General features: G+C 43.1%; 2 protein-coding genes across 5 annotated transcripts; one reads left to right on the top strand and one right to left on the bottom strand.

Moving 5' to 3' along the window:
• Positions 1–841: 841 nt before the first annotated feature.
• On the bottom strand, positions 842–5,353 carry LOC135516092 (ras-related protein Rab-39B-like). 2 transcript variants are annotated; one of them, XM_064940129.1, is made up of 5 exons: positions 4,916–5,353; positions 3,160–3,393; positions 1,847–2,027; positions 1,532–1,657; positions 842–1,222 (listed from the first exon to the last, which is right to left on the bottom strand). In XM_064940129.1, the coding sequence occupies exons 2-5, from the start codon at positions 3,372–3,374 to the stop codon at positions 1,103–1,105; spliced, it is 642 nt and encodes a 213-aa protein (XP_064796201.1). In that variant the 5' UTR covers positions 3,375–3,393; positions 4,916–5,353; the 3' UTR covers positions 842–1,102. The 2 variants fall into 2 exon arrangements, with proteins under 2 accessions (XP_064796201.1, XP_064796200.1); XM_064940128.1 differs by having other exon boundaries at positions 3,160–5,353.
• A 639-nt stretch (positions 5,354–5,992) lies between these two features.
• LOC135516091 (ras-related protein Rab-38-like) lies at positions 5,993–11,527 on the top strand. Of its 3 annotated transcripts, XR_010451897.1 has the most exons (5): positions 5,993–6,760; positions 8,662–8,792; positions 9,109–9,258; positions 9,677–10,295; positions 10,399–11,527. XR_010451897.1 is itself a non-coding variant. In XM_064940125.1 (4 exons), exons 1-4 carry the CDS (start codon positions 6,568–6,570, stop codon positions 9,887–9,889), a joined length of 687 nt encoding a protein of 228 aa, XP_064796197.1. In that variant the 5' UTR covers positions 5,993–6,567; the 3' UTR covers positions 9,890–11,527. The 3 variants fall into 3 exon arrangements, 2 of the variants coding, with proteins under 2 accessions (XP_064796197.1, XP_064796198.1); XM_064940125.1 differs by having other exon boundaries at positions 9,677–11,527; XM_064940126.1 differs by lacking the exon at positions 5,993–6,760 and adding an exon at positions 7,879–8,042 and having other exon boundaries at positions 9,677–11,527.
• The last annotated feature ends 1,652 nt before the right edge of the window (positions 11,528–13,179 follow it).

Here is a 13,179-nt window from a genome sequence, read left to right as displayed (position 1 = left end):
AAGCAGGGATGGGCCATGTTTAGCAACTCAGTCAGGGTCTCAACTTACTGTTGGGAGTTAGAATAGAAGAATTCACAAGGTGCAGTTTTGAAATGTGGTTGTGCATCAGCAGGTTTTCTCTTAAGTCACTCACTCAATTAGCTATGTCAGCTAACAATTATTTTAGAAAATGTTTTACTTGTAGTAGTCATGGCCGAAAACTGACCAGACATGCAGGGCACATGCCCAGGGGCCTTGACCTCCAGGGGGGAGCATTTGATTTTGTTAGTCACTCTCACTCATATATCATATTAACATGGCATAAGTCATGGCAAAAATGTGTAGATTTGCAGGAAATTAGTTTTAAAACTGCAAAAATGTATCTCCACTCCATGGCAAAAAGGATAGAATTGCAGGAATATAGCTGTAGAACTGCAAATTCTTCTCTCTGCCTCATGGCAAAATGAGTAGAATTGCTTGAAATTTGTTATAAAATGGCACACCTTTTCCCTCCACACCATGGCAAAATGTGTAGAATTGCAGGAAATGTACTTTTTTCTCTCCACCGTCAAGACGGGGGCCAGTAAAATGTTTTACTTGTGAGGTAGGGGGATGCCAACCAAGTCTTGCTTAACGCCACCAAAAGGCTAGGGACGGCCCTAGCTACTGGTATAATGCATTTAGTTAAGAGTTAAGTAGTTTAACTGCACAAATAGATTGATTGTACAAATCAGAGACAGGTGTGGGTATGGATGTGGGTACACAGACCGGTGAGCCACTGCGGCCCCTCATGATGAGTTCAGATTTTTTGTGTCCCCCACCCCCATCCAAGATCCCCATCCCTGACCTAAAGGGAAACCAGGTATTTGTAGGGAAGGGATCCATCATCCATCCAGATAGCAGATCACTCTGAAAAGTGGACACCTTTTGAGGACCAAGGAGGATCAAATGAAAACCAGGCAGGGATCTAGTTGTGGGTAGGATTCCTCCATCCAGATGCAGATCAGTAGAGGCAAATGGCTAGACTAGATAGCTGAAATTGATCTGGGTGCAAGTTCAGGAGGACCTAAGGGGAACCAGACTCGAGTCAGGGATCTAGTTGGATCTAGTAGATCCCTCTAGATCAGCAGAGGCAGCGCCGGTCGCTCTTGGTGACCTCCTCGGAGGAGTGGACCACGTTGGGAACGAAGCCGCTCTTCACCCCCTCCCAGCCCTCCTGGATAGTGATGTCACCGCTCCTCACCTAGGGTGAAGATACCAAGGTTAGAAGGGACAATGTTGTATTCACATGCTAGCCTGGTCCCAGATCTGTTTGTGCAATCATATCAACTCCTTGTCACTCATTGTCATGCCAAATGTCATGCTTGCCATGGCAAGGAGTTGACATGATAGCACAAACAGATCTGGGACCAGACTATTGACATGCAGAACATTTTGATAATAAACAATTCATGGGACCAGCTGTTGCCATTGCTAAGCTAGCCAAAGGTTGTACAGGACTCAATTTTAATTCATGACTCAATCTTTGTATCTTCAACCTGGAGCTCCTCACCAGCTGAAAGATGTCCCTGGTCAGCTCCGTGAAGGCGTGCTCCACGTTTATGGCTTCGCGGGCCGAAGTTTCTACGTAACGCATCCCATAGGCGCCGGCGAGTTTCTCAGCCTCCTGACGAGTTACCTGGAGAGGTAAAAATGCGATAGTATTGTCTGTTTATATGAAAATGTGTTGTGCATTACTTATATCATTAGTAAAGGTATCGGGAAAAATGTATTTATTTCAATGCTCAATCAAACACACACACACACATCCCACCTGCCCCCCCCCCCTCCACACATACACGTGAACTACTGCAATCTGATAGGTTACCTGGCGCTGAGGTTCCAGGTCACACTTGTGGCCGACCAATAGGAACACAATGCTGTGTGGTTGTACGTGGCTCCGGGCCTCCTCTAGCCAATCATGAACATTCTGGAAGGAACGGCGGTTTGTGATGTCAAACAGGAGGAGCCCGCCCACCGAGTTACGATAGTAGGCTCTGGTGATGGACCTGGAAGAGGGGAGGAGAAAGGGATGAGAGGGTGTTTATGTTAGGTGATGAGAAAGGGAATAGGGAGAGGAGAGAGACAGGAAGTAGAGGAATGAGAGGAGAGAGAATTGAGTGTTAGAAGGAGAGGGGAGACGTACAGTGTTAGAATATTGTAGGGAGGGAGGGAGAAATAAAAATAGATATGTGTTGGGAGGCGAGACAAAAGTAGCAAGCAACAGATGTGAAAGTGAGAAAGGGGGAGGAGAGTGTGCAGTGAGGGAGAGAGAAGGTTTGGCAGAAAAGAGGGAGAATGTGAGAGAAGGAAGGAGGAAGAACATGAAGGGGGGAAGAAGTGAGAGGAGGGATATGAAAGACATGCGAGGTGTGGGTGATGAGGGAGGGAGGTGCAATGAAAGAACGGAAGAAGAGGAAGACAGAAAGAGAGGATGAAGATAGGAGGACCGTGGTAAAATACATATTCAAAACATTTAACATTTACATTTAAGTCATTTAGCATACGCTCTTATCCAGAGCGACTTACAAAAGAAATAAATAACCAGTTTAAATGAATCACAGACAAAAGAGCAGGGTATGATGAATTATTATGGAACGCTGACCAAGCAAGGGTGTGTGACCAAGCAAGTGTGTGTGTGTGTTTAAAAGCTGTTAACTCTTTCAATATGTAAAATGTTTATCTATGAAAAGAGACTCCTGCATACTTGTTTTTCACTTTTTTAGAAACTAAACTATTTATAGGCCTATTCTAACTGTCACTGATGTGCCAAAGTGTAAATATTGATGTAGACTAACCTTTGTACCTTATGCACTGTTTCAATAAGGCACCTTTGAATAGTCAAACAACAATATCAGTAGTGGTATGACAAAAACTATTTGGCAGTTTAGACCTTGGTGCAAATGGCAACTGTGGACTATCCTATGATATCCTTGTATATACTTTGATCAACAATTATGAATGATAGCCTGCCTAATAGAGGGGCCTGAATAAAAATGATGTATACATTTCATGGTTTGGCCAGCTGCACAAGAAGCATCCTTGATAAACAAGAGCAAGCAAGCGTGATGGATTATACCGAAAGCACAGTTTATGCATAATCATATGTGTGACAGTTCTTATGGAGCCCCCCCCCCATACCTGAAGCGCTCCTGTCCCGCGGTATCCCAGATCTGTAGCTTGATGCGTTTCCCCGGCTCAATCTCCACCAGGCGAGAGAAGAAATCCACGCCGACCGTCGGGTCACTCACCTGGGCAAACCTTCCCTCCGTGAACCGCCGGATCAGGCACGATTTCCCCACCGTCGAGTCCCCAATGACGATGAGTCTGAACTGGTACAACCATATCGCCTCCATGGTGACTGCTGTCTAGCTTCTGTTCGTAGAATCGTGGTCGGATGGAACACATGCACAGGCACACACACCGTGAGACACAGACACATGCAGGGACACACGCTCACACAGCGCAAAAGCCTGAGTCAGTTAACCCATAACAACAGTGCTTTCAGAGGATAGATAGCCTCGGGCGCCCTGGTGAAAGCCTGTGAGAGAGACCTCGCAGACAGAGGGGCAGCTATAACGGAGATTTCAATTGGTTACTGCCCTCACTCCTCCACAGCACCGTAGCTTGGCTTCCCAACAGAGCGCAGCCCATGAATGATAACGAGGCCTTTGGATAGAGCACAACACCGCTACTCTTTGTGCCCTTGTTTTGTGTCTAAATTCCCTTTGGTGACAAGTAAAAAGCCACGTCTCTTCTGGATTTGACTATGGCTTTGATCGAGGCCTAAGCCCTCCTGCGGTGTTACAAATGCCTATTATCGTCCACATGTTTAATTACAAGCATGTAACTATTGGAAATCCGCTTTAGCCTATATTGGCCAACTTTCAAATCCCTTGATTGTGGCAACTATTTGATCGCCTGTGTTTTACGTTAGGCTATGAATGAAGCCCCATTGAACTTCCCTTTAGGAAGAATTCAGTTATTCCATTCTGTTTGTAGCCAGTGGCACTTAGGTCAGTTTACATACTCTATTCTATAATCTATTATTTTCTATTCTATTCCATATTCTATAGACCTATGCTTAACCCTACAATGCACGGATTTATTATGGTATTGCATTCTATGCTCAGGCCTGGTTATCCAGTCATCAGACTGCCTCCGGTGACATCTAGACACACCGCCACTTCCTCACTCTGGCTGGCCGGGAATCACACAGTGAGCTTGGTATGCAAACACAACCGTGGGCAAACAGATCCCCGAAATTATACCTGGAATATCCACCCCCATAGCTTTGTCTAAGACCGGATATAGGCTTCAGCTAGGGTCTCATGAGCATTGCCATGGACAGTAGCCTAGGCTAGATTGTACCCTACTAAGGTAACTACTGGTCATCATCATTTCTATTGTATTGTATACCATGGATATTTCACATCAGGTGCTTTTGGATAAACACAAATATGTTTAATTACATGGACAGTCTATTGTACAGAAGCCGTTACTGTAAAGAACTAATAGAGGGTTGTCGGTTAGATATTTCACATCAGGTGCTTTTGCATTAAATATCAACTGATTTATTCCAGATTCAATGAATAGATCCCTCCATTTTGCCTTATGGTAGGATCATTGCTTATTTTAGTCTTACAGGCATCATTTCACCTGATATGTCAGTAATGGTAAATGGAATGGAGAACAGAAGAATATAATCTCCACGATTATTTGATGCAGAAGTGCATGAGACAACATCACTTCTGTCGCTCTCACAATAGGCTTTAAAGACCAAGTAGTGTCGCTTTTCTTATTTCTCGCATCATTATCCTCAAATAAGAAGGCCTTGTATAGTTCACATTTGCTAGAAAGGCCTATTGCCTAAGAGAACGAAATGGTTTCATCTTACGTGGTTTGGTTGCGCGGCTCAGAACCCGATTGCTGCAGGTTCCATTGCATTGAGAAGCTTTCGTAGAACAAACGCCCGAAAGAACGTCTCACAGCAACGCATGAACAGCAGTTTACAATTGCCCTGCGGAAATCTACCAACGGGTCTTCGTTGTGATGTCTTTATAACGGTCTATTAATGACTCCCTAGAAAAATTCAAAGCACGCTTTACTCCCCAGAATGCTATCATTTGTGAATGATAGCCTAGGTCTACACTGTTGTTTTGAAATCACACAACTGTAAAATGTGATAGACCTATGACAACAATTCTGAAGGTTAATTTTGTTTTCACTCCTCTCCTTATCTCGTTTTGTGTTTTTGAAGGAAGCTAAACGAAATAAATGTTGCCGCTGATGAAATTGCAGCGCGAGCAGCACCATCACAGACCCTGACTCATTCCACCGCCCAGCCCCCATCAGCACCTCTACTACCGTAAACATCAATATCGACGCGCACAAACACTTTACCCGCATATCTTGTAAAAAAACACAGCGACACAAAACGTTGTTAATAAAACCATTAGAGCAATGACATGTAGATACATGTCCTTGTTCTTAAGTCGTTTTATGAAATGTAATTCATTTGACCTATTGACTACCACTTTTGGTAGGTTATTGAAAGAACCTCTCACCAATAGTCTTGTATAGCCTATCCAACAATATTAGTAAGCTAAAAGGCAAAAATATAGATAGGGCCACTGCCCAAGTGGATCCTATATACTGCGTACCAGTCATTGAACATATTTTGGACTTTAACTGACATAACGATTTGTAATCGTGAGTGTAAAATTGACAATATTGTATGCGCGTAAAGATACATAACATTGTATGTTTGGTTACCACAGCTGCTTGTGCGTTGATCCGGATACAGTGTATCAAATGGATATGTAGTTCGTTTCCTTTCCCCCAGCAGCAAAGTGGTGGACAGAAAGTACAGTGAACTATTGACTTACTGTATGTACACAACTTTATCAGTAAACTAAAGGGCTGTGGTTGCCTAATCTCCAAACAGCTGACGAGCAGAAGCTTCATGCGCAGATTAATGGCAACAGCTTCCAGGCGAGATGTGCGCGCACACACACGGTAGACTGTTTGACCAACATTGACAGTTTGTGGATGAAATGCGCTGACTACTCTTTTTAGAAGTTCTCATTTTTTTGCTCTGGATGGAATGAAGGTTGGGTAGGAGAAAGAACTAGAGAGAAATAATGAACGTTTGGTAAGAGAGAAGGGTCGCCAAAAGGATACATTGCATGACTGAAATAAGGACATGTATGGAATAGGACAATTGCAAGAAAGGAAGACCATTTCGGAATATTTTTGTACATGCACATTTTGAATAAAAGAGGGAGAAGTTCCTCTTATTTTCTGTCCTCATCAATTCATTAGTATTGTTTTCTCTTGCTACTAAGATTTTGATAACTATTCACCTTTGATATACAGGCAAATTCAGGCAACGGGAAAAGCTGCTGAAAAGTGGAATAATATGAAATAGAAAACTGAAAAAAGAGGACACTGACTTTTGTAATATTATTTTCACATATAATATTAAATTCTATGTGAACAACTAAGTTGTAGCCTATATTTTTTTCTATATCAAGCCATAACCCAACCATGCAGCAGGAACGCTTGCTGAAGGTTCTAGTCATCGGTGACCTGGGGGTCGGGAAGACGTCCATAATAAAGCGTTATGTCCATCAGATATTCTCCCAACATTACAGAGCCACCGTCGGAGTCGACTTCGCCCTCAAACTCCTCAATTGGGATCACAAGACGGTCGTGCGACTGCAGCTGTGGGACATCGCAGGTTGGTAAACTAATTACGAGTAATCTTCTTCGACAGTTCGCCTACCTTTACTTTTATAACTGTTATATTTGATTTGATACACAAGTTTAAAATATGTCAAACATATGTCGCGCACATGGTATGGTGTCTGTAATAGTAGAACATTGCCAGTTGGTAAACTAATTACGCATAGAATAAGAGTAGGCCTATTATAGTAGGCCTATTAGCTCTTCTACATTTAGTTTTATAACTCCTTTATTGTATTTGAGAATGGAACTTTAACAATAGGTAGTTACACACACACACACACACACATTTGTAATAGTAGTAGCCTAACCGACCCATTCTTGAGCCTCTCTATATTTCACATGACCTGATAATCGACATATAACTGACATGACCTGATGTAAGGCCCTGACATACACTGTCCTATAAAACAGTGTAATAGTGTGAGTGTTGGTGTATGTGTGCGTGTGTACGTGCACGCCTGGCTGTGCATGCGCGCGTCTGTATGTGTGTGGATTTTACCCCGTCAGTCAATGCACATGCACTAGACATTTTAAGACTCGCACACATCGCACCGAATGTGGGACTAGGGTTTGTCTGCTGATCGTTCCTCGTAGATTACGTTTTTCAAATCGGTGCTCACTCGGTTCGCGAATTACATTCAGAGGTAGGAAGTACTCTCGGCCAGCAAACGCTATGGGTGTGTCTGAGCCCTTATGGTGCTGTATCTCTAAACTGTCAGCAGATTTTTCCTCCGTATCATCTCAACGGTAGATAACGACCTCATCACACCATGTCTACCACTGTCACCCACTGTCTGGTTCATAATAATGGACTATTCCACCATGAGTCAGTCCCCATGCATCGTTTCACAAGATATGATTGCAAACATGATATTCATTGAAATTAAGCTGCAACAATTAAGGCTTTTAGCGCAGGGCAGAGAAAGGAAAAAGAAAGAAACTAGATGTATGTTTTGCCCATGTATCTGATGCTGTCTGGCCAAAAACAGAATGGCATGTCATACTCTTTTTGGCCAGACACAGCATCAGATACATGGGCTACATACAGTATATAGTAAGACAGAGGGGCACTGTTTCGCTCACTTGAATGCTTTCTCCGGTGAGATAGTTTCAGCCACTTGCGAATTGAAGGAAAGTTGAAGGGTGCACAGTGCACTGTTCAGATGCTGGGATTATTTTGAATGAATGTGCGACGGTAAACTACTTTTTGAAGTGATTTGTTTGACAATAAGATGAAAACATCATGACTGGTTGTGTTCATGGCACATTAACAGGTAATACATTTTTACAGTTAAATTAAAGGCCTCAGACTGGCCTCTTGCTGATCCAGGATCAGGTTCACCCCTATCCATTGAGTCTTATTAATTTAGACAATGTATGTAGGCAGTGGAAAGACAGAGGTAGACATTGTAGGAGAACATAGCAGGAAAACCAGTGTGATGGTATTTACACAATGCATGCTGGCTATTGGCAGTGACAACCAGTGATATTTCAAACCGTATTCTGTATGTTATGTGTTGCTGTTAGAAAGACCCTGCTCTCTCTCTCTCTCTCTCTCTCTTTCTCTCTGTCCCTCTCTTTCTCTCTCTCAGCTGTATCATGGTTACTCACTGGTATATTACAGTCATGTGAGAGAGGTTAACTTCCGGGAGAAATGCCATTTATATGTCAACACTCACTTAAACACACACACGCACACATTCACACACATAAATATACACACACACACACACACTTGAAATGTCTCAACACATTGGAGTATAGCTTTGCTTCTTAAGTCACTTTATTGAGAAATATTCATTGTTGTTATGTTGTTGATTTAGATGGTATAGTTGTAGATGTTGTTGTTGGTGCTGTTGTTGTTATATCATTGTTGTTGTTGTTTTTCCCCAGGCCAGGAGCGCTATGGCAACATGACGCGGGTTTACTACCGCGAGGCTGTAGGAGCGTTGGTGATCTTTGACATGACGCGGGCCTCTACCTTCCAGGCTGTCCTCAAATGGAAGGGAGACCTCGACTCCAAGGTAAGAGATGCATTATTACTTTAACATGCTTAGAACTAGTCATAATGAAGTATACATGCAGGTTGTACTATACAGTGAGGTGGTAGTGAGTGCCTGTAGCCTGAGTGGCTCAACTAGTACTATCCTCCTTCAAATAAAACATCTCCACCGTTGTTTTCATTTCATAAAGACTTTTTATTTTTTACGTTTGTTAAGATCCTTCTCTCCTCTCATCCATCTCACTCCCATTTTCTCTATATTTCCTTGCACTTACATCTTCTCCCCCATTTTTCTCTCCAACCCCCCCTCTCTCTCCCTCACCCCACACCCCTCCCAGGTTGCTCTGGGTAACGGGATGCCAGTTCCGGCCGTCTTATTGGGTAATAAATGTGACCAGCTGAGTACGGGTCTCTGTTCCAAACTGCCCAAACTGGAGAACTTCACTAGAGACCACGGCTTTGTAGGGTGGTACGAGACCTCCGCCAAGGTGAGGGGTGTGTGTGTGTGTGAGAGAGAGCAAGACCATGGTTTCGTAGGGTGGTAAGAGGTCAAGGGTCATGACATGGGGTCGCGGCATAGAGAGGGATGGGTCTCTATTGTTGCTGTATGTAGTGTCTATCAGGGGATGCAAGCTTTGTGTTTGGAAATGTTAAGAGACGTTCTGTGTGTTAGCAGACAATGTTTTGTGTGTATGAGTTGCTTTCTGGAATGTAAAAAGCATCATTATACCTACTTACTGCTAGCTGAGTGAGGGATTGTGTCTGTGCATATAAAGACTGTATTTTTTCCTTCCCATTCTCTTGCTCTCTCGATCTGTCCCTCACCCCCTCTCTTTCTCTTGCTCTCATGTCTCTCTCTCACACAAACATCTCTCTCTTTGCCCTTCAATTCTTTCCCCCTCTCAGGACAACATCAACATCGACGCGGCCATCATGTGTTTGGTAGAGAGCATCATGGCTGTAGAAGAGGAGAGGCCGCCAGCTGGAGATCCTAGAGACCCGAGCATCCTGGTCTCACCACGCTTTGACTACAATAGGACAGGGATGGCTGGACTGCCGGGGTGCGATGGGTGTAAAAAGCGACCTCTGCCTGGCCGAAGGGAGATGGAGGATATTTGAGGGATGAGAGATGGGGGGGGTGGAGGAGAGAGGATAGCGAGCTTTCTAGTTGTGATGGGAATAATAAGTTAACTTTGCTGGGCTAGAGGGACATGGGCGATATCTGAAGGGGGGATTGGGGGAGAGAGAAGGACAGTGGCTTTTGACTCCAATGAACTCTCTATGCTAGGATGGAAGGGGACTGAGGGGGAGAGATGAAGGAGGAGATGGGAAGGAGTAGGGGGATAGAGAGACACACACAGAGAGAGGGGGATGGGAAATATAGTGAGTGTAAAAGAGAGAGCGATAGTAGCATGATGCATTAGATATGGATGGACTGCTACAAAGGGTCATGTGAACTGAGCTAAGCCTGGATGACATGAGAGATCTAATCACATCACAGTGGAGGACAGAAGCATCCACATCGGTAAGGAAACAGCTGTGATGTTATCAATAGCGTTGCTATTGCAACACACTCATCACGAAGGCTGCTTTTGTAAATTCACTCTGGCTATCTTTCCCGATTTCAGCGCACTCTCATCTGAGTGTGTCAGAGTGCAGAACAACTGATGAATTTACAAACTTTCAACACCCGCTGAATAAGACCGGTGTCAATAAACGTCTGCAAGAAAACGTCATTCAATTGTTGCCAGGAACACAGTTACAGTCACTAATGCTCTAGATAACATGAAAACAGCCTAACCAGCTCTGCTAGGGTGAGTAAAATGGCCAGTGAGGTGTTCTCTCATATGTGTCTAGAAGTAGCTAGTGAGCTAGCCAACTTTAGCCAGTTAGCTTGGGTGCTTGATTGCTGTTGCGAGGTCAGAACACTCGGATCAACCCTTCTCCACGGGCCAGAGCGTCCAGTTTGCGCTCTGAACGCTCCGAGAGCAAAAACGCCGATTCATTATCACAGACTAACTTACACCTTTCAGCCTCCCAGATTTTACAATCTGACAATGCTCTGAATTTACAAACGACCCAGAGCGTACTATGAAACACTGGGGGCAATTTATGAACACACCCATAGTGAAAAAGAGACAGTGTCGTTCTATACCAAAATAAGATATAGCATCTTCTGTCTGTATGTGTGCTTGTGTATTTAGTTATAACAATCAATATTAAACTTCTGTCTCTACACAGCTCTGTAAAGTATAATTAATGTTCAACAAGCTATGGCCAGGTCACACCCATTAACCAACAGCTTGAGAATGATGCGAAAGCTTACTGAATGCTTCCCAGTCGAAACAGTTTGGACCGGTCTCCTCCCCTTCATCGAGACTGATTGAAATGGATTTCCAAGTGACATCAATAAGGCATCATAGCTTTCACTTGGATTCACCTGGTCAGTCTATGTCATGGAAAGAGCAGGTGTTCTTAATGTTTTGTGTACTCTGTATATATTATGACAACATTTTGTGGCATTTTTGTTCGTTTTGGTGTTTGGCCCCTTTGTCTGTGATTGGTCAACAGTAGGGATTCCTCAATGAAGTGTTTGCTGTCAATCAACGACAAACAACTAATTTTCATGCAAATCTTGTCACTTGAGAAAAACAGCACCAAATATCTTAGTTGTCAAATTGGGTGAAAAAGACCTCAACAAAAATGTAAACATTTGACATTTCTTGATTTATCTTAAATTGATTTGGACTATTTTGAGGAAGTATGTTGTTGTTATGTTGTTACGGTGTCTCAAGAGGGTCAAACAGTAATATTTTGAAGCAAATATCATTTTCAGGGAGTATGTTAGGCACAGACGTTCACTTCGCCTGGCTGAGTTCTGCTAGGAGCAAACCAACCAAGCAGGTGGACGCCTTTAGTCTGTGATAATGAAATCGGGAGGCTGAAAGGTGTAAGTTAGTCTGTGATAATGAAATCGGGAGGCTGAAAGGTGTAAGTTAGTCTGTGTCTCAAATTGCACCCTATTCAGTAGTAATGATGTGGATTTTTTTTAATACAGTTACACATCACAATATTATTTTGGACGCTATTATATCGATACTTTAATTGGCTCCAAGTATGGATATTTTATTTATTTTTACTAGGTAGCATTAGCTAACGTTAGTCAGCTGTACCTTTACCAAAATTACAGTATTTTTTTATCCTATCGATGTTTCTCTATTTTCTTTTTAAATAGTGAGACACCATGTTTTCAGCACTTTTACTTCCGTGACTGATCAAAGCAAACGTTTGTATGCTCTCTCTTGCATCTTTGCAGCAGAGATATGTTTAAAACATCAAATTGCAATAGAACCGCAGTATTGAGTCGCAATACATATAGAATAGTGAGAATCTTATCGGCACCTAAGTATCATGATAATATCATATTGTGAGGTCCCTGGAAATTCCCAGCCCTATTCAGTAGTGCAGTGTGTATTTTATTTTATTTTATTTCACCTTTATTTAACCAGGTAGGCTAGTTGAGAACAAGTTCTCATTTACAACTGCGACCTGGCCAAGATAAAGCATAGCAGTGTGAACAGACAACACAGAGTTACACATGGAGTAAACAATTAACAAGTCAATAACACAGTAGGAAAAAAAGGGGAGTCTATATACAATGTGTGCAAAAGGCATGAGGAGGTAGGCGAATAATTACAATATTGCAGATTAACACTGGATTGATAAATGATCATGTACAGGTAGAGATATTGGTGTGCAAAAGAGCAGAAAAGTAAATAAATAAAATAAAAACTGTGGGGATGAGGTAGGTGAAAATGGGTGGGCCATTTACCAATAGATTATGTACAGCTGCAGCAATCGGTTAGCTGCTCAGATAGCTGATGTTTGAAGTTGGTGAGGGAGATAAAGGTCTCCAACTTCAGCGATTTTTGCAATTTGTTCCAGTCACAGGCAGCAGAGTACTGGAACGAAAGGCGGCCGAATGAGGTGTTGGCTTTAGGGATGATCAGTGAGATACACCTGCTGGAGCGCGTGCTATGGATGGGTGTTGCCATCGTGACCAGTGAACTGAGATAAGGCGGAGCTTTACCTAGCATGGCCTTGTAGACGACCTGGAGCCAGTGGGTCTTGCGACGAATATGTAGCGAGGGCCAGCCGACTAGAGCATACAAGTCGCAGTGGTGGGTAGTATAAGGTGCTTTAGTGACAAAACGGATGGCACTGTGATAAACTGCATCCAGTTTGCTGAGAAGAGTGTTGGAAGCAATTTTGTAGATGACATCGCCGAAGTCGAGGATCGGTAGGATAGTCAGTTTTACTAGGGTAAGCTTGGCAGCGTGAGTGAAGGAGGCTTTGTTACGTAATAGAAAGCCGACTCTTGATTTGATTTTCGATTGGAGATGTTTGAT

Source organism: Oncorhynchus masou, chromosome 27 (genome assembly GCF_036934945.1).
Source record: "Oncorhynchus masou masou isolate Uvic2021 chromosome 27, UVic_Omas_1.1, whole genome shotgun sequence".
Taxonomy (NCBI): Eukaryota; Metazoa; Chordata; class Actinopteri; order Salmoniformes; family Salmonidae; genus Oncorhynchus; species Oncorhynchus masou.
The sequence above is the reverse complement of the archived record's forward strand: the minus strand, read 5'-3'. Positions and strand labels throughout refer to the sequence as shown.

Excerpts from the sequence above, each read along its gene's own strand:
- LOC135516092 (XM_064940128.1), bottom strand. The coding sequence starts at position 3,374 with ATGGAGGCGATATGGTTGTACCAGTTCAGACTCATCGTCATTGGGGAC. Across the intron at positions 2,028-3,159 it reads GCGGGACAGGAGCGCTTCAG|GTCCATCACCAGAGCCTACT; the intron begins GTATGGGGGGGG and ends CCCCTCTTCCAG. Across the intron at positions 1,223-1,531 it reads CCAGGGACATCTTTCAGCTG|GTGAGGAGCGGTGACATCAC; the intron begins GTGAGGAGCTCC and ends TCTTCACCCTAG.
- LOC135516091 (XM_064940125.1), top strand. The coding sequence starts at position 6,568 with ATGCAGCAGGAACGCTTGCTGAAGGTTCTAGTCATCGGTGACCTGGGG. Across the intron at positions 6,761-8,661 it reads GCAGCTGTGGGACATCGCAG|GCCAGGAGCGCTATGGCAAC; the intron begins GTTGGTAAACTA and ends GTTTTTCCCCAG. Across the intron at positions 8,793-9,108 it reads AGGGAGACCTCGACTCCAAG|GTTGCTCTGGGTAACGGGAT; the intron begins GTAAGAGATGCA and ends CACCCCTCCCAG.